The sequence below is a fragment of the Coregonus lavaretus genome (genome assembly GCF_964263955.1).
Source record: "Coregonus lavaretus genome assembly, chromosome: 29".
Lineage (NCBI taxonomy): Eukaryota > Metazoa > Chordata > Actinopteri > Salmoniformes > Salmonidae > Coregonus > Coregonus lavaretus.
Genome location: NC_140016.1, coordinates 22,778,499 through 22,797,051, shown reverse-complemented (window position 1 = coordinate 22,797,051; position 18,553 = coordinate 22,778,499). Strand labels below are relative to the sequence as shown.

The following is an 18,553-nucleotide window of genomic DNA, read 5'->3' as shown; positions in this document are numbered from 1 at the left end:
CATTATTTCCATGTGGAAATTGTACGGGTACTTTTAATACATTCCAATGGCGTCTGACAAATCACACAAACTTGTTATTTCCGGGAGATGACAAACCAATGAGATTTGAGTAGAGGCGGGATGTTTACACTTAGCCAATGAAAATACCAGCCAATGTGTGTCACTTACAGTGTCAGATTGTAGACAGTCGCACCTTTTTCAGAACTGTAAAGACAGAAGTTCCATCTGATCGAAGAGTTTATTTCTGTGTCCATCAATTCCTCAGGTATGTATCTATAAATTATTTACCAAAGGCATCGAATGTAGATTGAATTAGCTAGCTATGTGTTCCAAGAGTGAACCAAATGCGACTGCTCATCGATAGGAATCAATGAACTCTGAAAGTCATTCAAGATAGGGAGATGTATAGTGAATAGCAGCACCTGGATCGAATGTGGCAGTTGTTGACTCGCGTGCTCTGACTCACATCGTCAGCCATAGCTAGCTGAACCCAAACGAGCCTAGTAATGTACATCTGAGTGTGTTGTTTTATGTAGCTAGCTAGATTAATAATTGAGTGTCGACCAGTCAGTCTGTATTTGACCTATCTAGCCATCTGTACACCTGGAATCAGGTGGGTGTTTGTTTACTTTGTTCATTGTCAAACACTGACCTCTGCATTGCTCTGTGCACTGTGAGGTGCATGCCTGTAGCCCTTTCACTCTGGAATGTATTAATCTTGCTTAGCTAGCTAATAATGTCCCTCCAACTACAATATATTGAATCAAATAAAGCCTTGGATATCCCAATGCTGCCTAATCTGTAAAATTAATACTGACACTTTCTATTGTGGAAGGCTTAGCTCTATTATCTTAATGGTTTGCATAACTATGTTGAAGTTTACCTGCTGAGGCATGTCTTTTCCTGGTGTCAAACATTTCTGTAGCTTTTTTTTTTTCAGCCAAGAAACCTAACCACCAATCAAACTACCACACCTACCTTCTGTTGGGATTCCAAGTAATGTTTGTGTGTTTTAGTAATTTACAGTGACTGTGAAAGAGCCGTGGGGGCTGAAGGAGTGTCACCCCAAGGAGTCATTCACAGGCTGAGCAAGTGTCATCTGCTTGAGACCTGTGAGTGCCCCTGGGCTGAGAGGATAGTGTGTGGTGTTGGTAGGGTGATGAGGTAAACAGCTCTCTTGGAGGTGATCAAATGGATGACATATGCCTACTGTGAGAGTTAACCTCCATGTATAGAATGGGCACTCCAGAAGTACTTTCAGCCTTTTGGTGAATTGCATTATTGTGGAGACACGGACCCGTTAATAGATAGAGGGCTTTAGGTAGCATGAGGTGGCTTCTGTGCTGATGCTCTGTTGTCATCTAGGCCCATAATTAGATTGCCCTTTTGGAGGCAAGGATCTGATGAATAGCAAATGCAGTGTGCATCAACTGGCGTCATTTCAGAAGAGGCGAAGTGAGGTAACCATGGAAACACCCGTCCAGGTCCTGCAAATTGAGCATTATGCCCTGTCTCATTCCTTAGCAAACATTGGCAATGATTCCATTGTCATATGATGGTTGGTCTTCTGAAAGTGGCCTGTTTCCTTGAATTGTTTAAATTGAATCATGAACTGTAGAACTGTTATTTTTCTTGATATTTATTAAAACCCTCTCTGAGCATGGAACGACTTGTAGTCATGGCAAGACAACAATGTAGCGTTGTTAAATTCGTAAATGTCCTGGCACCCAGCGAAGATTTCCTGTGTCATAAAATCTGCTTTATAATGGTTCTTCTATCTTACAATTGTATTCTCAATACACCTGCTTATACATGACCAGAACGACTCATTACTTCAGCTCCCACAACCTATTGCTAAGACTTTGTGGTGTAGTGTAGCCCACACACTACACCATGGTCTTTCTAGGCTACACAAACAGGGCTCTATTCAATCCGCATCGTGGAAGTTCAGTTTAACAGCGTGATTGAGATTTAAAAGCAATGTTCCCGCTTTAGTGGAGACCGCATTCACGGTAAGCGCTGCATATGTCGGCTCAAACGGAAATTACCTTTACATTTCTATCGCGGAATCTGTAACGCTTCAGCTTTACAGCTTGAATAGAGCCCATAGTCATGGCAAATTATTTCTAAGAAGGTTAGAAGGCTTACGTAACGTTGCCGATTATCCTCTTAATGGAGGAGAAAGGCCAACTCTGTGCTTGATTTAGGCCTAGTTGTGATCCCAGAGGCTGTCTTGCCCAACTTCTCCTGACTAGTATGTCAGCCTACTGATTCTAGTAGATTAAAACACGCAGACAGGCAGAACTTGCAATCCCATTGACTGTATCCCTATTGTCAGCAATATGATACTGGCCAAATGGTTAGCAAATGGTAAGTGCTGTGTGTGTGTAGTAACTGGTGACTGAGTTATGTGTACACTACAGATTGAGAACAAGGGCCTGAGATATGGGTGTATGCTATGCAGTCACCTGTGTAGTCTGTGTTCCCTGTAGGCGTTGTCTTCCGTCATAGACGTGCTCTTCCTCCAGATAAGGTGTATTGCCCAGACACGACCTGATTAAACTTGCATGGCCTGTCCGGTGTGTGTGTGTGTGTGTGTGCCTAGGATCAACCCTTCAACCTGGAGCCATCGCCAGACAGGAGAGCTTTATTATGTCCAACCATGGCACCCTCACATTGGCCTTTACAGCTAGGGTATTTCTTCCTGTTTAATGGTAGCTGATTTGGGCACCGTTGGATGTGGCGATTCTATTTTTCTTATGCTTTTTTAAAATGTAATCAGTCTGGTGTGTCAAGTCAGAGGCCCTTCATCAGGTTTTTCTATTCCCCTCTCTCTCTCTCCCATGCTTTCTTTGCCAACTTCGCTGCCATTCCTCCTATTCCCCCCTTTCTCCCTGTTCTCTTTTCTTATTTATCTTCTTTATTCTCCTATTTTAGTTTTTCTTCTGGCTGCAAATGAATGGGGTACTTAAATCCCTCCCTTAGCCAGTCTTTCAGATTCAATATGGTCTCTGCAAAGGTCAGGGTACTGGTCAGCACTACTGCATGGCTTTCTTCCCACGAGGGACTACCAGCCAGTGGTCAGGGCAGAGCTGTCACAGTCTAGGCTAAATGGCTGCCTGCCATTATTCACTATTCAGCCAGACTGCCTTTAGAAGCAACCTATCCTAGTGTCAGGTTGAGATCTGCAGAGAGGATGGGGTTTGACACAGGATGCATATGGGCAATTCCACGTTAACAGAATGACTCTGAGCCTCCTATTTTTCGCTTTAAAAGTATGCCAAACAAAAACAATTGATTGCAAAGTTAAACAAACCCTAAGCACAAGGATTACTTTTAACAATTTCCACTGAACATTTTTCAAAAACACAATTTCTTGAAGAACAGTGCAGATGTAAAATTAGGTAACAGAATTTTGGTAAAATCTCCCTCAGTTTTTTTATGTGACCACGTTTTCCAAAAACTCAGTTAGTTTGATAAAAAACGATTTTGGTTATTGAACTACAGTAAGTGAAGTGGATTAACACCCGGTAACAGGATGATGGTAACAGAATGACATCATGGGTCCCTGTTCTGTACAGAAATGCATAATTATGAATGTAATTCTCTTCATGGTGATGTATCCTGAACAGGTACACAAAGGTAGACAAATGTAATATATTCCTTTGCATGTTTGGGTATTATTCTACACACTGTCTATTATTCTAATGAGCTCCACCCCCAAACAAGATCCTGACCGGACCAAATCTGTACCAATCATGTTTTTTTCTGGATCAAAAAGGGCCTTAGGTGGTTGTCGTGGTAGGGGGCATGGCAGGGGCGTGCCAATGAGCTCAGTCGGCCGTTGCCGCAGCTACATTTTAGAATTGTTTAGCTAATTTTCTATTTATTTGTATTTGATTTTTATAGCTAATTTCCTACAATTCTGCACATTTTGCCATGCAGTTGAGTCAACATGTTGTAGTTTTTTAAAGCAAATTTCCTGGGATTCTACATATTCTGCCATGGAGCTGAGATTTCTTTTGTTGTTGCAGTTTTAAAGCTAGTTTCCTACAATTCTATACACTTTGCCATGGATAATGTTCAGTCTCCTAGAGATTAACATACTTTTGTGTGAAAAGTGCAAATCAATCCCAGAATAACAGCAAAGGACCGTGTGAAGATGCTGGAGGAAACAGGTACAAAGTATCTATATCGACAGTAAAACGAGTCCTACAGTGGGGAAAAAATGTATTTAGTCAGCCACCAATTGTGCAAGTTCTCCCACTTAAAAAGATGAGAGAGGCCTGTAATTTTCATCATAGGTACACGTCAACTATGACAGACAAATTGAGAAAAAAAATCCAGAAAATCACATTGTAGGATTTTTAATGATTTTTTTTCAAATTATGGTGGAAAATAAGTATTTGGTCACCTACAAACAAGCAAGATTTCTGGCTCTCACAGACCTGTAACTTCTTCTTTAAGAGACTCCTCTGTCCTCCACTCATTACCTGTATTAATGGCACCTGTTTGAACTTGTTATCAGTATAAAAGACACCTGTCCACAACCTCAAACAGTCACACTCCAAACTCCACTATGACCAAGACCAAAGAGCTGTCAAAGGACACCAGAAACAAAATTGTAGACCTGCACCAGGCTGGGAAGACTGAATCTGCAATAGGTAAGCAGCTTGGTTTGAAGAAATCAACTGTGGGAGCAATTATTAGGAAATGGAAGACATACAAGACCACTGATAATCTCCCTCGATCTGGGGCTCCACGCAAGATCTCACCCCGTGGGGTCAAAATGATCACAAGAACGGTGAGCAAAAATCCCAGAACCACACGGGGGGACCTAGTGAATGACCTGCAGAGAGCTGGGACCAAAGTAACAAAGCTTACCATCAGTAACACACTACGCCGCCAGGGACTCAAATCCTGCAGTGCCAGACGTGTCCCCCTGCTTAAGCCAGTACATGTCCAGGCCCGTCTGAAGTTTGCTAGAGTGAATTTGGATTATCCAGAAGAGGATTGGGAGAATGTCATATGGTCAGATGAAACCAAAATATAACTTTTTGGTAAAAACTCAACTTGTCGTGTTTGGAGGACAAAGAATGCTGAGTTGCATCCAAAGAACACCATACCTACTGTGAAGCATGGGGGTGGAAACATCATGCTTTGGGGCTGTTTTTCTGCAAGGGACCAGGACGACTGATCCGTATAAAGGAAAGAATGAATGGGGCCATGTATCGTGAGATTTTGAGTGAAAACCTCCTTCCATCAGCAAGGGCATTGAAGATGAAACGTGGCTGGGTCTTTCAGCATGACAATGATCCCAAACACACCGCCCGGGCAACGAAGGAGTTGCTTCGTAAGAAGCATTTCAAGGTCCTGGAGTGGCCTAGCCAGTCTCCAGATCTCAACCCCATAGAAAATCTTTGGAGGGAGTTGAAAGTCTGTGTTGCCCAGCGACAGCCCCAAAACATCACTGCTCTAGAGGAGATCTGCATGGAGGAATGGGCCAAAATACCAGCAACAGTGTGTGAAAACCTTGTGAAGACTTACAGAAAACGTTTGACCTGTGTCATTGCCAACAAAAGGTATATAACAAAGTATTGAGAAACTTTTGTTATTGACCAAATACTTATTTTCCACCACAACTTGCAAATAAATTCATAAAAAATTATACAATGTGATTTTCTGGATTTTTTTTTCTCATTTTGTCTGTCATAGTTGACGTGTACCTATGATGAAAATTACAGGCCTCTCTCATCTTTCTAAGTAGGAGAACTTGCACAATTGGTGGCTGACTAAATACTTTTTTTCCCCACTGTATATCGACATAACCTGAAAGGCCGCTCAGCAAGGAAGAAGCCACTGCTCCAAAACCGCCATAAAAAAGCCAGACTACGGTTTGCAACTACACATGGGGACAAAGATCATACCTTTTGGAGAAATGTCCTCTGGTCTGCTGAAACAAAAATAGAACTGTTTGGCCATAATGACCATCGTTATGTTTGGATGAAAAAGGGGGTGGCTTGCAAGCCGAAGAACACCATCCCAACCGTGAAGCACGGGGGTGGCAGCATCATGCTGTGGGGGTGCTTTGCTGCAGGAGGGACTGGTGCACTTCACAAAATAGATGGCATCATGAGGAAGGAAAATTATGTGGATATATTGAAGCAACATCTCAAGACATCAGTCAGGAAGTTAAAGCTTGGTCGCAAAATGACCCCAAGCATACTTCCAAAGTTGTGGCAAAATGGCTTAAGGACAACAAAGTCAAGGTATTGGAGTGGCCATCACAAAGCCCTGACCTCAATCCTATAGAAAATGTGTGGGCAGAACTGAAAAGGTGTGTTTGAGCAAGGAGGCCTACAAACCTGACTCAGTTACACCAGCTTTGTCAGGAGGAATGGGCCAAAATTCACCCAACTTATTGTGGGAAGCTTGTGGAAGGCTACCTGAAAATTAAACAATTTAAAGGCAATGCGACCAAATACTCATTGAGTGTATGTAAACTTCTCACCCACTGGGAATGTGATGAAAGAAATGAAAGCTGAAATAAATCATTCTCTCTACTATTATTCTGACATTTCATTTTCTTAAAATAAAGTGGTGATCCTAACTGACCTAAGACGGGGAATTTTTACTAGGATTAAATGTCAGGAATTGTGAAAAACATAGTTTAAATGTATTTGGCTAAGGTGTATGTAAACTTCCAACTTCAACTGTATGTGTAAAAATTACTTTTGTTTTATTCTATAAACTACCGACAAAATTTATCCCAAATTCCAAATAAAAATATTGTCATTTAGAGCATTTATTTGCTGGTCAAAATAACAAAAAAGATGCAGTGTTGTCAGACCTCGATTAATGCAAAGAAAATAAGTTCATATTCATTTTTAAACAACACAATACTAATGTTTTAACTTAGGAAGAGTTCAGAAATCAATATTTGGTGGAATAACCCTGATTTTCAATCACAGCTTTCATGCGTCTTGGCATGCTCTCCACCAGTCTTTCACATTGATGTTGGGTGACTTTATGCCACTCCTGGTGCATAAATTCAAGCACCTCAGCTTTGTTTGATGGCTTGTGACCATCCATCTTCCTCTTGATCACATTCCAGAAGTTTTCAATGGGGTTCAGGTCTGGAGATTGGGCTGGCCATGACAGGGTCTTGATCTGGTGGTCCTCCATCCACACCTTGATTGACCTGGCTGTGTGGCTTGGCACATTGTCCTGCTGGAAAAACCAATCCTCAGAGTTGGGGAACAATGTCAGAGCAAAAATAAGCAAGTTTTCTTCCAGGACAACCTTGTACGTGGCTTGATTCATGCGTCCTTCACAAAGACAAACCTGCCCGATTCCAGCCTTGCTGAAGCACCCCCAGATCATCACCAATCCTCCACCAAATTTCACAGTGGGTGCGAGACACTGTGGCTTGTAGGCCTCTCCAGGTCTCCGTCTAACCATTAGACGACCAGGTGTTGGGCAAAGCTGAAAATTGGACTCATCAGAGAAGATTACCGTACTTGTAGAAAATAGTACAAATAAAGAAAAACCCTTGAATGAGTAGGTGTGTTCAAACTTTTGACATATATATATATATATATATATATATATATATATATATATATATATATATATATATATATAATGTCTTCTTGGGTATGACGCTACAAGCTTGGCACTCCTGTATTTGGGGAGTTTCTCTCATTCTTCTCTGTAGATCCTCTCAAGCTCTGTCAGGTTGGATGGGGATCGTTGCTACACAGCTATTTTCAGGTCTCTTCAGAGATGTTCGATCGGGTTCAAGTCCGGGCTCTGGCTGGGCCACTCACGGACATTCAGAGACTTGTCCCGAAGCCACTCCTGTGTTGTCTTGGCTGTGTGCTTAGGGTCGTTGTCCTGTTGGAAGGTGAACCTTCGCCCCAGTCTGAGGTCCTGCGCGATCTCTGGAGCAGGTTTTCATCAAGGATCTCTCTGTACTTTGCTCCGTTCATCTTTCCCTCAATCCTGACTAGTCTCCCAGTCCCTGCCGCTGAAAAACATCCCCACAGCATGATGCTGCCACCACTATGCTTCACCGTAGGGATGGTGCCAGGTTTCCTCCAGACGTGACGCTTGGCATTCAGGCCAATGAGTTCATCAGACCAGAGAATCTGGTTCCTCATTGTCTGAGAGTCCTTTAGGTGCCTTTTAGCAAACTCCAAGTGGGCTGTCATGTGCCTTTTACTGAGGAGTGGCTTCCCTCTGGCCACTACCATAAAGGCCTGATTGGTGGAGTGCTGCAGAGATGGTTGTCCTTCTGGAAGGTTCTCCCATCTCCACAGAGGAACTCTAGAGCTCTGTCAGAGTGACCATCGGGTTCTTGGTTACCTCCTTGACCAAGGCCCTTCTCCCCCAATTGCTCAGTTTGGCCGGGCAGCCAGCTCTAGGAAGAGTCTTGGTGGTTCCAAACTTCTTCAATGCTGCAGAAATTTTTTGGTACCCTTCCCCAGGATGCACCTGAGCTCAATTTCGAGTCTCATAGCAAAGGGTCTGAATACTTATGTAAATGTGATATTTCAGTTTGTTATTTTTAATAAATGTCTAAAAACCTGTTTTTGCGTTGTCAGTATGGGGTATTGTGTTTAGAATAAGGCTGTAACGTAACAAAATGTGGAAAAAGTAAAGGGGTCTGAATACTTTCCGAATGCACTGTATTTTATGTATTTCTCCTCTTCCCCAGCCGGCTGTAAGAAGATCCTTCATCTCCTCTTGACTTGGTGACCTCGTTTTCTACCATGGCTGAGAAGCTAGCTTCCTTCGGTAAGCTGCTGCTCAGGCGGCGGGCGCTGGACTGTGACCAGGAAGAGAGCCACTTTGCCCGCTGCCTGAGCACACTGGACCTGATAGCCCTGGGGGTGGGCGCCACTCTGGGGGCCGGCGTCTATGTTCTGGCTGGAGAGGTGGCCAGGGAGAAGGCCGGCCCAGCCATCGTGCTCTGCTTCCTCATTGCAGCGCTCTCCTCCGTCCTTGCTGGTCTGTGTTATGCTGAGTTTGGTGCCCGTGTGCCCAAGACTGGTTCAGCCTACATGTACAGCTATGTGACAGTGGGGGAGATCTGGGCCTTCATCACTGGTTGGAACCTCATCCTCTCCTATGTCATAGGTGAATCAGAAGTGGGAGTTAGTGAAAATGAGGGATTGGAGATTAAGAAGGGAAGTGATTCAAAATGGGGGGAGGGAATGTTTGATCTATTTTTATTTTATAAAGTTGCAAGAAACACATTTGAGGTAAAAACAGGATATGAGAGGTGCCATGATAATATAAATCTCTCATAATTGTTCTCATTAAAACTCTAAGCAGTGATATTACTGCAATACCCAGACAGTCACTTGAGATTATCAGCAATTCTGAGTAGCTGAATAATTAGACTGAATAATTAAGATTCTGATGAGGACTTGAGCTGAAGAGGTTTTACAGGCAGATCAAGCTCTTGGTTCTCTAGAAGGATTGCCTCTTGACAGAAGGGCCCTTGAAAGTGTGACTCCAACTTCTGTCGTTATAAATCTCTCCCTCTCTTCCTCTCCCTCTCTTCCTCTTCTTCTCCCCCTCTTTCAGGCACAGCCAGTGTTGCTCGGGCCTGGAGCTCCACCTTTGACAACCTGGTTGAACAGAAGATCTCAGACTTCTTCAGAGCCTCCATGTCCATCAAGGTCCCTGGGAAGATTCTGGCTGAATACCCAGACCTCTTCGCCCTCATCCTGATATTGCTGCTCACTGGTGAGGCTCTCATTTAACATAACACCGAACACATTTGAAAGCGTTATACACACCCTCAGCGAAAGTACAGCTCCAATAAGAGGGCTCTTCATTCCTGCCTTAGGGCATGCGAAGAGTGCCCATTCAGGGTAGCATTATGATTGGCTGTGCTTGGTCGCTGCCCACGTCTGGGGCTCTGACACTTTGCCAACACCCACACAGGCCTGCTGGCGTTTGGCGTGAGCGAGTCGGCCCTGGTGAACAAGATCTTCACAGGGGTCAACCTGGTGGTTCTGGGCTTCATCATCATCTCAGGACTGGTGAAGGGAGACCGCGCAAACTGGAACCTCACTGTTGAGGACTTTGTCAACACAACCAACATCACTGATGCAGAGTGAGTCGCCGACAGACAGAAGAGCTCATGAGGAGGGGTTTATTAAGCAGGAATTATGTTTTAAAATCAGCCCTATGGAGTAGTTGAAAGTATGAAAGTCTGTTTACAAAAACATATTAACACCTTTAGAGACATCAACCATTAGGGAGACCAGTTCTCTTCCTGAAGACTGAATATGATATGATTATCTTTATCTTTGGCATTTTTGTTTATTTCCCAGGCTACTTCAATAACTTTATTAAAAAATCATAATAATAATTTAAAAAATGATAACCAGTCCCCTGCTCTCTTTCTTTGTCCAGGATCATTAAAGAGAAGTTTGGTACCGGGGGTTTTGCTCCATTCGGCTTCAGTGGAGTCCTGTCTGGTGCAGCAACTTGCTTCTACGCCTTTGTGGGTTTCGACTGCATCGCAACCACAAGTAGGCCATTTCTGCCATTTCCTCTCATCTCTTGGCACCAATGATATACACTGAGTGTAAAAAACGTCTGCTAAATGGCTAAAAAGTTCAGGTAAAATGTACAGTGAGGGAAAAAAGTATTTGATCCCCTGCTGATTTTGTACGTTTGCCCACTGACAAAGAAATGATCAGTCTATCATTTTAATGGTAGGTTTATTTGAACAGTGAGAGACAGAATAACAACAACAAAATCCAGAAAAACGCATGTCAAATATGTTATAAATTGATTTGCATTTTAATGAGGGAAATAAGTATTTGACCCCTCTGCAAAACATGACTTAGTACTTGGTGGCAAAACCCTTGTTGGCAATCAGAGGTCAGACGTTTCTTGTAGTTGGCCACCAGGTTTGCACACATCTCAGGAGGGATTTTGTCCCACTCCTCTTTGCAGATCTTCTCCAAGTCATTAAGGTTTCGAGCCTGACGTTTGGCAACTCGAACCTTCAGCTCCCTCCACAGATTTTCTATGGGATTAAGGTCTGGAGACTGGCTAGGCCACTCCAGGACCTGAATGTGCTTCTTCTTGAGCCACTCCTTTGTTGCCTTGGTCGTGTGTTTTGGGTAATTGTCATGCTGGAATACCCATCCACGACCCATTTTCAATGCCCTGGCTGAGGGAAGGTTCTCACCCAAGATTTGACAGTACATGGCCCCGTCCATCGTCCCTTTGATGCGGTGAAGTTGTCCTGTCCCCTTAGCAGAAAAACACCCCCAAAGCATAATGTTTCCACCTCCATGTTTGACGGTAGGGATGGTGTTCTTGGGGTCATAGGCAGCATTCCTCCTCCTCCAAACACGGCGAGTTGAGTTAATGCCAAAGAGCTCGATTTTGGTCTCATCTGACCACAACACTTTCACCCAGTTCTCTTCTGAATCATTCAGATGTTCATTGGCAAACTTCAGACGGGCCTGTATATGTGCTTTCTTGAGCAGGGGGACCTTGCGGGCACTGCAGGATTTCAGTCCTTCATGGCGTAGTGTGTTACCAATTGTTTTCTTGGTGACTATGGGCCCAGCTGCCTTGAGATCATTGACAAGATCCTCCTGTGTAGTTCTGGGCTGATTCCTCACCGTTCTCATGATCATTGCAACTCCACGAGGTGAGATCTTGCATGGAGCCCCAGGCCGAGGGAGATTGACAGTTATTTTGTGTTTCTTCCATTTGCGAATAATCGCACCAACTGTTGTCACCTTCTCACCAAGCTGCTTGGCGATGGTCTTGTAGCCCATTCCAGCCTTGTGTAGGTCTACAATCTTGTCCCTGACATCCTTGGAGAGCTCTTTGGTCTTGGCCATGGTGGAGAGTTTGGAATCTGATTGATTGATTGCTTCTGTGGACAGGTGTCTTTTATACAGGTAACAAACTGAGATTAGGAGCACTCCCTTTAAGAGTGTGCTCCTAATCTCAGCTCGTTACCTGTATAAAAGACACCTGGGAGCCAGAAATCTTTCTGATTGAGAGGGGGTCAAATACTTATTTCCCTCATTAAAATGCAAATCAATTTATAACATTTTTGACATGCGTTTTTCTGGATCTTTTTGTTGTTATTCTGTCTCTCACTGTTCAAATAAACCTACCATTAAAATTATAGACTGATCATTTCTTTGTCAGTGGGCAAACGTACAAAATCAGCAGGGGATCAAATACTTTTTTCCCTCACTGTACCTGTGGTTGACGACTATCAAATCTAAACCGTCTAGATCTTTTTCCACAGGTGAAGAGGCCAAGAACCCCATGCGTTCCATCCCCATTGGTATCGTGGCTTCTCTGCTCATCTGTTTCTTCGCCTACTTCGGGGTATCTGCGGCCCTCACCCTCATGATGCCCTACTACCTGCTGAACAGAGAGAGCCCGCTGCCAGAGGCCTTCAGCTATGTGCACTGGGACCCTGCCCGCTACATCGTGGCTGTGGGCTCCCTCTGTGCCCTCTCCACCAGGTGACTGGCACAGACAGTTTCCCATAGACTTCTCATGGCCTTGTTTGCATTTCTATCAAAGGTTGAAAGGCACCCAGATGGCAGGCTATTTTTAGTTTGATGTTGATTTTTGGGTTTGAACAATTGTTTATTTTCATATACTGTGCTTTCAATTTATTTTGTTGTTATTTGTTATTTGCATGCAAGGAACGGACACAAATTATGATGTGGAATATATAAACCCAAAAGTTTTTGTTTTGTGTGTTAAATGTTGATGATATTTCAAGGTCATTCACTGTTTGTGGACTGACCAGAGACATGGCTGGCCTCTGTGTGATGGCGACGACTTTGTCTGAGTCCCTCTCTCTTTCTCTCTCTTCTCTGTCCAGTTTACTGGGCTCAATGTTCCCCATGCCCCGTGTAATCTATGCAATGGCTGAGGACGGCCTGCTCTTCCGCTTCCTCTCAAAGATGAACATCAAAACCAAGACCCCCCTGTTAGCCACCATCGTGTCGGGTATTGTAGCAGGTAAGCTTAGCCCATGCATTACTAAGTATCTCCTTTGTGCACCAACACTTTGTTTTCTGTCAACTGTTTAGCTGCTACTCTATGCTACTTAGAATTGAAATGTATTCTTTCTCTCTGCAGCCGTGATGGCATTCCTGTTTGATCTGGCAGCCCTGGTGGACCTGATGTCGATAGGAACTCTCCTGGCATACACATTAGTGGCTGTGTGCGTGCTTATCCTCAGGTTAGTGCAGAGGATCTTGGCTAACACACTTTTAGTTTTTTAAAGAGTCATGCACAAACGCTTTTGATTTCTCAAATATCCAACTCTTCTCAAGTATCCAACTGAAAATGAAAATGTTCTCAGTCAACGTAACTAGTAAAATAAGGGTTGACTGAATTCTACCTATGTACATTTGTTCACAGGTACCAACCAGGCACCCTGGGCATCAGTGGTGCCAGTGAGAAGCTGGTGGAGCTGGTGGGTCTGCAGAGGGCAACCATGGCAGAGGGGGACAGTGGGGACGAGTTTGGCCAGGAGGGTGAGGGGGAGACCAGGCCCCTCAGGGAGCGGTTCATCCTCAAGATGCTGCTGGTGCCCAGCTGTGATGTCCCCACCAAGACCTCCGGACTCATCGTCTACATCACTACCGCTGTCATCTGTGAGTCTCCCCCTTTTGACAGGGTGAAGTGTTGATGGTGTTTAAAGCTATATTTAAGTGAGCCTTTTTGGAGAGGTTTGGCATACTGGAAGCAGCTGTCTGATAATGCAAATGAGAGAATGCATTGAATTGATTTAATAAGATTCCACTATACATGCTAAGTTAACAATCTCTTTTATCTCTTTAGCTGTGGTGTTCACCCTGCTGTGCGTAGTGCTGGCTGTGTGGGGGGCAGAGGTGGTGAGTGGCCACCCCGTGTGGGTCACTATATGTGCGATACTGACCTTCCTCTCCTTCCTGTGTGTGGCCATCATCTGGAGACAGCCCCCGAGCAGACAGTCACTCACCTTTAAGGTATGAGGGAGTTTTCAGTCACTACTTATTTCACGTAAATGTTCCTGAGAAACCTGTTCCTATTTACTATAGGTTTCCTCATTCTCCTAGTAACCACTTGGTCTGTCTGTACTTGGATCATCAGCTCTTAGCTTAAAAGTGGTTTTGAAAATATGTTGTAGTTGTTAGACTTGATTATGTCCAGTGTGTGGTTTAATGTATAAAATAAACATTTTGAATCCCTTCAGGTACCCCTACTCCCAGTGTTGCCATTGGTCAGTATCTTTGTCAACATTTACCTCATGATGCAGCTGGATGGGCCAACGTGGTGTCGCTTTGCAGTGTGGATGGCTATTGGTTAGTGAGATTACCACCCCTATTATTTCTTTGCCTCTTGCTCTTGTGCTTATCTGTGTTATTAAGGAACTTCGTGTTACGCAAGTACAGTGTGTCACTGAGCTTCACCTTTGGCATGCTGTAGTTTATCACTGTTTAAATCAGTTTTTCTTCCTTCTTCCCTCTTTCGCCTAGGTTTTCTCATCTACTTTGGTTACGGGATTAAGAACAGCTCAGAGGCCACACCCAACCGCGGTAAATTTGAGCCAGTCCTCCGATCAAAGAGTCCCATCTACCTAGCAGAGGATGACAGTGAGGTGGAAGGGATGACGCCTTAGAGGAGAATAGTGGTGGAGTAGATGCTTTCCGCCCCAACGACATACCACGAAAGCCTTGAACAGGTGTATATTCTCATTGCGTTCATTTTCAACTGTCTGGGCATTGTGCCACAACAGACTGTCTTAACTTTCCGTCTCTGTTATTAGGTCATTCTTGTGATTTAGAGAGGACATCAAATGTTAAATAGATTTTGGATATACAGTACATTTGGAAAGTATTCAGACCCCTTGACTTTTTCCACATTTTGTTACGTTGCAGCCTTATTCTCAAATGGATTAAATGAATGTTTTCCCTCATCAATCTACACACAATACCCCATAATGACAAAGGGAAAAGAGATTTATAGAAATGTTAGCAAATGTATTAAAAATAAAAAACAGATTATTTACATAAGTATTCAGACCCTTTGCTATGAGACTCAAAATGTAGCTCAGGTGCATCCTGTTTCCATTGATCATCCTTTAAATGTTTCTACAACTTGATTGGAGTCCACCTGTGGTAAATTCAATTGATTGGACATGATTTGGAAAGGCACACACCTGTCTATATAACGTCCCACCGTTGACTGCATGTCAGAGCAAAAACCAAACCATGAGGTTGAAGGAATTGTCCATAGAGCTCTGAGACAGGATTGTGTCGAGGCACAGATCTGGTGAAGGGTACCAAAAAATTTCTGCAGCATTGAAGGTCCCCAAGAACACAGTGGCCTCCATCATTCTTAAATAGAAGAAGTTTGGAACCACCAAGGCTCTTCCTAGAGCTGGCCTCCCGGCCAAAATGAGCAATCGGGGGAGAAGGGCCTTGGTCAGGGAGGTGACCAAGAACCCGATGGTCACTCTGACAGAGCTCCAGAGTTGCTCTGTGGGGATGGGAGAACCTTCCAGAAGGACAAACATCTCTGCAGCGCTCCACCAATCAAGCCTTTATGGTAGAGTGGCCAGACGGATGCCACTCTTCAGTAAAAGGCACATGGAGTTTGCCTAAAGGTACCTAAAGACTCTCTGACCATGAGAAACAAGATTCTTTGGTCTGATGAAACCAAGATTGAACACTTTGGCCTGAATGCCAAGCGTCACATCTGGAGGAAACCTGGCACCATCCCTAGAGTGAAGCATAGTGGTGGCAGCATCATGCTGTGAGGATGTTTTTCAGCGGCAGGGACTGGGAGACTAGTCAGGATTGAGGGAAAGATGAATGGAGCAAAGTACAGAGAATGTACTCTAATGACGATGTACTCCATTGTAGAATAAGGCTGTAATGAAACAAAATGTGGAAAAAGTCAAGCGGGCTGAATACTTTCCGAATGCACTGTATATAGTATATACTCTGTCAACATGAACTTGCCAAATTTCTGCATATCTAAACGTTGAAAGGGTTCTGTGTCTCAATGATGATATCATTTAGGTGGTACAAATGCAAGGAAACAGAGTTTCTCCACTTTAACGTGTTATTCTAGTACCTGGTTGTTTCTGCCTCAATTCAGCCATTTTCCCCCAAATGACATCTGATCTCTAGTGTCTTTGCCCTGTGAGTTAGTGCTGGGTACGGTAAGCACATCAACAGGATATGTAGTGTTGTGTGTCCTCCTGTCCATGTAGGTCAGTCACTATGGTTTGATTTGTGTTCTTTGAGGACAGGCAATACCAAGCAGAGGGTCAAACTAACCCAGAACTCACTGTCTGCACTATAGAGAGATGCTTGACAATTAAATTAAATGTTGTCAAAATTGACAGTCCTTACCCAAAAGTATTTTTTTTTTTTTTTTATTGAATATTTTTTTTTACAATCATTAATACTATTTTTTGTTTTAATATTTATACAGAAACATGCATGTATATTTTTGTTGGATACATAAATATTTATGTATGTTAAAATGTTTTATTATTTTAAGCTGCCCAAATAATTATTTGGTATAAAATGATGCTCTTAAAGGCTTAAAGGTAGAGATTGTGTAACGAGAGAAATAACTTATTTTTGTACCATGATGATATACAAACTACCAAATAGAGAGAGATGTCTATAGAAAGGTACACTGAATAAAAAGTCTTATATTACATTCAGCCCAAAACTGACAGAGAAGGGATTCCAATACATTAACCTAGTATAATTTCTGGAGTGCATGAAAAGGCTTTCAGGTTACATTCCTGTTTGAAGGTCTTAAGCTTGTGGTACATGTTACCCACATGATTGGTTCCATGTATCATTTTGTACATAACTGTTTGTATATAATTGTCCTAATTGTGTCATTGAAAGAGGGGCCAGGGTTTTAATCGCCAACTCTACTGAGTGTGTAACTGAATGTAGTAATAACTTGAACTGAAAAGCCCATCAGCCTCAGTCAAGTTTTGTTTCAAGAAACTTTGCTGTGGTGTTGTTTATATCTACTTTTTACTGTTTTTGCTGTTTAACTATGTGCCTCAGTCTACATTTTCAGTTGCTCACTTCAAGGGTATGAAACGGTTATTTGTATTCTATGCCTGTTAATGTTATTTGGAAATTGTCACATTTTACATTTTTTTTTTTACATTTTAGTCATTTAGCAGATGCTCTTATCCAGAGCGATTTACAGTTTTAGTGAGTGCATATATTTTTCATACTGGCCCCCCGTGGGAATCGAACCCACAACCCTGGCGTTGTAAGCGCCATGCTCTACCAACTGAGCTACAGGAGGCCACATCACAGATAGATTATCAATTACAATTTATATCCCCTATTATTGGTATCAAATTAAGATTTTAAGATGAAGACAGTCCAATCTTATTGAAAAATGGGCTAGAAAACAAACTACAAATAGCTATGAGTGAAAGTCTACAATGTGGGGATATTTTCAGACTGTCATTGTTTCTAAAAACAACTTTGTAAAGAGAGGTTATGATTCCATTGACAATGAATATCGTTTGTGCTTGATCTTTCTCTGGTTGAGCTTTTACAATGTTGTTTTGTCAGTTGAACTGTTTACTTTCAAGTACATGTGTATAGCAGTTTGCTAATCCTTTTAATTCATAAGACATTATAAACTGGGTGGTTGGAGACCTGCTGAAAGCAGTGGTATATCAGACCGTATACCACGGGTGTGACAACATTTATTTTTACTGCTCTAATTACGTAGGTAACCAGTTTATAATAGCAAAAAGGCACCTCGGGGGTTTGTTGTATATTGCCAATATACCATGGCTAAGGGATGTATCCAGACACTCAGCGTTGCGTCGCACTTAAGAACAGCCCTTAGCCGTGGTATATTGGCCAAATACCACACCCCCTCAGGCCTTATTGCTTAATTATACATTCTATTGTGTTTTGTTGTTGGTATTTCTGTTTGGCCTGCTTGTTTTGTTACAGTTCTTTTTAACCATTTTTTATTATTCCAAAGGGCTCAAAGCTTGTTAAAGCATCATGTTGCAAAGCAAAGCATTGCACATTACATAAGTGTCTCCGTACAATGTTTTGTGGAGTAAGTTATAATATGATGTTTACAAACATTGCTTTTAACAGACAACCTTGAGGTCATCAGAACAGTATTTTTTTTTAAATAACAAGATGATTGTGTACTGACTGTTTCATGTCCATTTGTATTCTCACTCATGAGAACATGTACTGTTATACTATTTTATATCTGTAAATGTGTCGAGAGAAATGACTTTTGTAAGTAAACTTGAATTATTCAAAATGAAATCTGATTTGTCTTAACTTTCATTTATTATTATTTTTCCAGGCTTTCTTTAAAAGGTGGCTTCAACACAAATTATCCAAATGTATGTTGATTGTTGCCTTGGTGTCCTAACTTGTTCAATCAAAATGGAATCTTATGGCAAGACTGCAACTCCCAGACATAGTTTGTTGTGGTGTATTTTCGTTTCCTATGTTGACAA

The 18,553-nt window shown here is 42.6% G+C and overlaps 1 protein-coding gene across 1 annotated transcript; it reads left to right on the top strand.

Annotated features, from left to right (window-relative positions):
• Positions 1 to 181: 181 nt before the first annotated feature.
• On the top strand, positions 182 to 18,347 carry LOC311105244 (cationic amino acid transporter 3-like). The gene is made up of 12 exons (XM_084147327.1): positions 182 to 265; positions 8,720 to 9,141; positions 9,595 to 9,756; positions 9,958 to 10,129; positions 10,432 to 10,550; positions 12,305 to 12,527; positions 12,896 to 13,035; positions 13,156 to 13,258; positions 13,441 to 13,676; positions 13,864 to 14,030; positions 14,258 to 14,366; positions 14,541 to 18,347. The coding sequence occupies exons 2-12, from the start codon at positions 8,775 to 8,777 to the stop codon at positions 14,681 to 14,683; spliced, it is 1,941 nt and encodes a 646-aa protein (XP_084003453.1). The 5' UTR covers positions 182 to 265; positions 8,720 to 8,774; the 3' UTR covers positions 14,684 to 18,347.
• Positions 18,348 to 18,553: the final 206 nt, after the last annotated feature.